Here is a 1,314-nt window from a genome sequence, read left to right as displayed (position 1 = left end):
TGTCCCATCCCAGTCAATCTATCTAACGAGTAAATTTTCTCAACAGGCGAGACGTCAAAATTCATGAAACTAGAGAAGAAGAATCCGACTGGAAATTCCCCATCCCGAATCGACCCACCTAATTCATCTTCCAAAAATACTGAGGAGAGTAGAGACGATAGAGGATCATCATCTCTAAGTACTCATGACAGTACTAAAGCTTTCGTGGGCCCCAGAATCCGGTGGACAGAAGCACAGCGTTCGACAGTTCTATCAGCTTTCGGAGAACAGTTGAAAATTGGGGAAATCCCATCAGGGGTAAAGATGCAGAGTCTCATATCCTGCAGTAGATGTTTAGAAGGACGAACTGTTGTGCAAATGAGGAGCTGGTTGCACACGCAAAGAAAAAAAATGTTGATAAATAATTCCAGTAAATCCAGTGAGAGAGAACAAAAAGAACTGAGCAAAACATACTCAGAGCCGACTCGCTCAGAAATATCATCAGAGCTGACAAGCGATCAAGGTGGAGGCGAATGTCAAAGCAGTCAAAAAGAACAATCATCAGCACAAGAAGTGCCATCAACACTTAAGGTGACCAACCTCACATTACCCACTTCTCACAAACAGGATACCGAAATCCTTGAGGCTCTGAAGCTATATCCCAGTACCCCGTCATCGAAAACGATCTTTTCCAAGCAGATACCTCCACCACCACCCCCTCCACCACCACCCTCTCCACCACTACCCCCTCCACCACCATCAACACCACCTCAATCACGTTTGAATCTTCAAGAAAATATCTCAGCCATTCAGAATGATAATGAAGATGATAACGATAATGAAACTGGTGTACTGATTGAAAATGAACGAGAAGAAGAGTCATCCAATACTCCATTGATGAATGATGAGATCGTAAAGCACAGATTAATGAATCCTTCGATGCCAGCTGCAGTCACGAATTTCCAGGCTCCTCAGTGTATAATACCTGAACTCCAGGTGCCAGCTATTGAGACCACCAAGTTCCAGTCTTTACCTCTACCTCCTATCAGTGACAATGAAGGCAATAGTGCCATGATTTCAGAGAATATTCACAACAGTACTGGGAAAAAAATCGTGTCAACACTTGTCGAGATTGCCAAGACGGCATTACTCACCCATCATGTTAATGAGGATCCAAGCACTCATAGATCTGAGATCAAAACATCACAACAGGAATACCCAGGAGCCAAGGCACCACAACATCCCGTTGAGGCACTGGATTCGAAGGAAATTGAGGACAAAGAAAGCTCTGTGCCACAAGAAGAAATTCTGGAAACGGAGGGAACAATAATAGTC

At 43.9% G+C, this 1,314-nt stretch overlaps 1 protein-coding gene across 1 annotated transcript; it reads left to right on the top strand.

The window, feature by feature from the left end:
- Nucleotides 1–303: 303 nt before the first annotated feature.
- LOC107047052 (integrator complex subunit 6 homolog) lies at nucleotides 304–1,269 on the top strand (the record flags this gene model as incomplete). The annotated part of the gene is made up of 1 exon (XM_015269777.1): nucleotides 304–1,269. A coding segment is annotated over exon 1 (966 nt), but the record flags the coding sequence as incomplete, so codon positions are not given.
- Nucleotides 1,270–1,314: the final 45 nt, after the last annotated feature.

The sequence above is a fragment of the Diachasma alloeum genome, unplaced genomic scaffold, assembly GCF_001412515.2.
Source record: "Diachasma alloeum isolate Michigan unplaced genomic scaffold, Dall2.0 Dall_scaffold_17007, whole genome shotgun sequence".
Classification (NCBI taxonomy): Eukaryota; Metazoa; Arthropoda; class Insecta; order Hymenoptera; family Braconidae; genus Diachasma; species Diachasma alloeum.
This window is presented reverse-complemented; position numbering and strand designations above follow the sequence as displayed.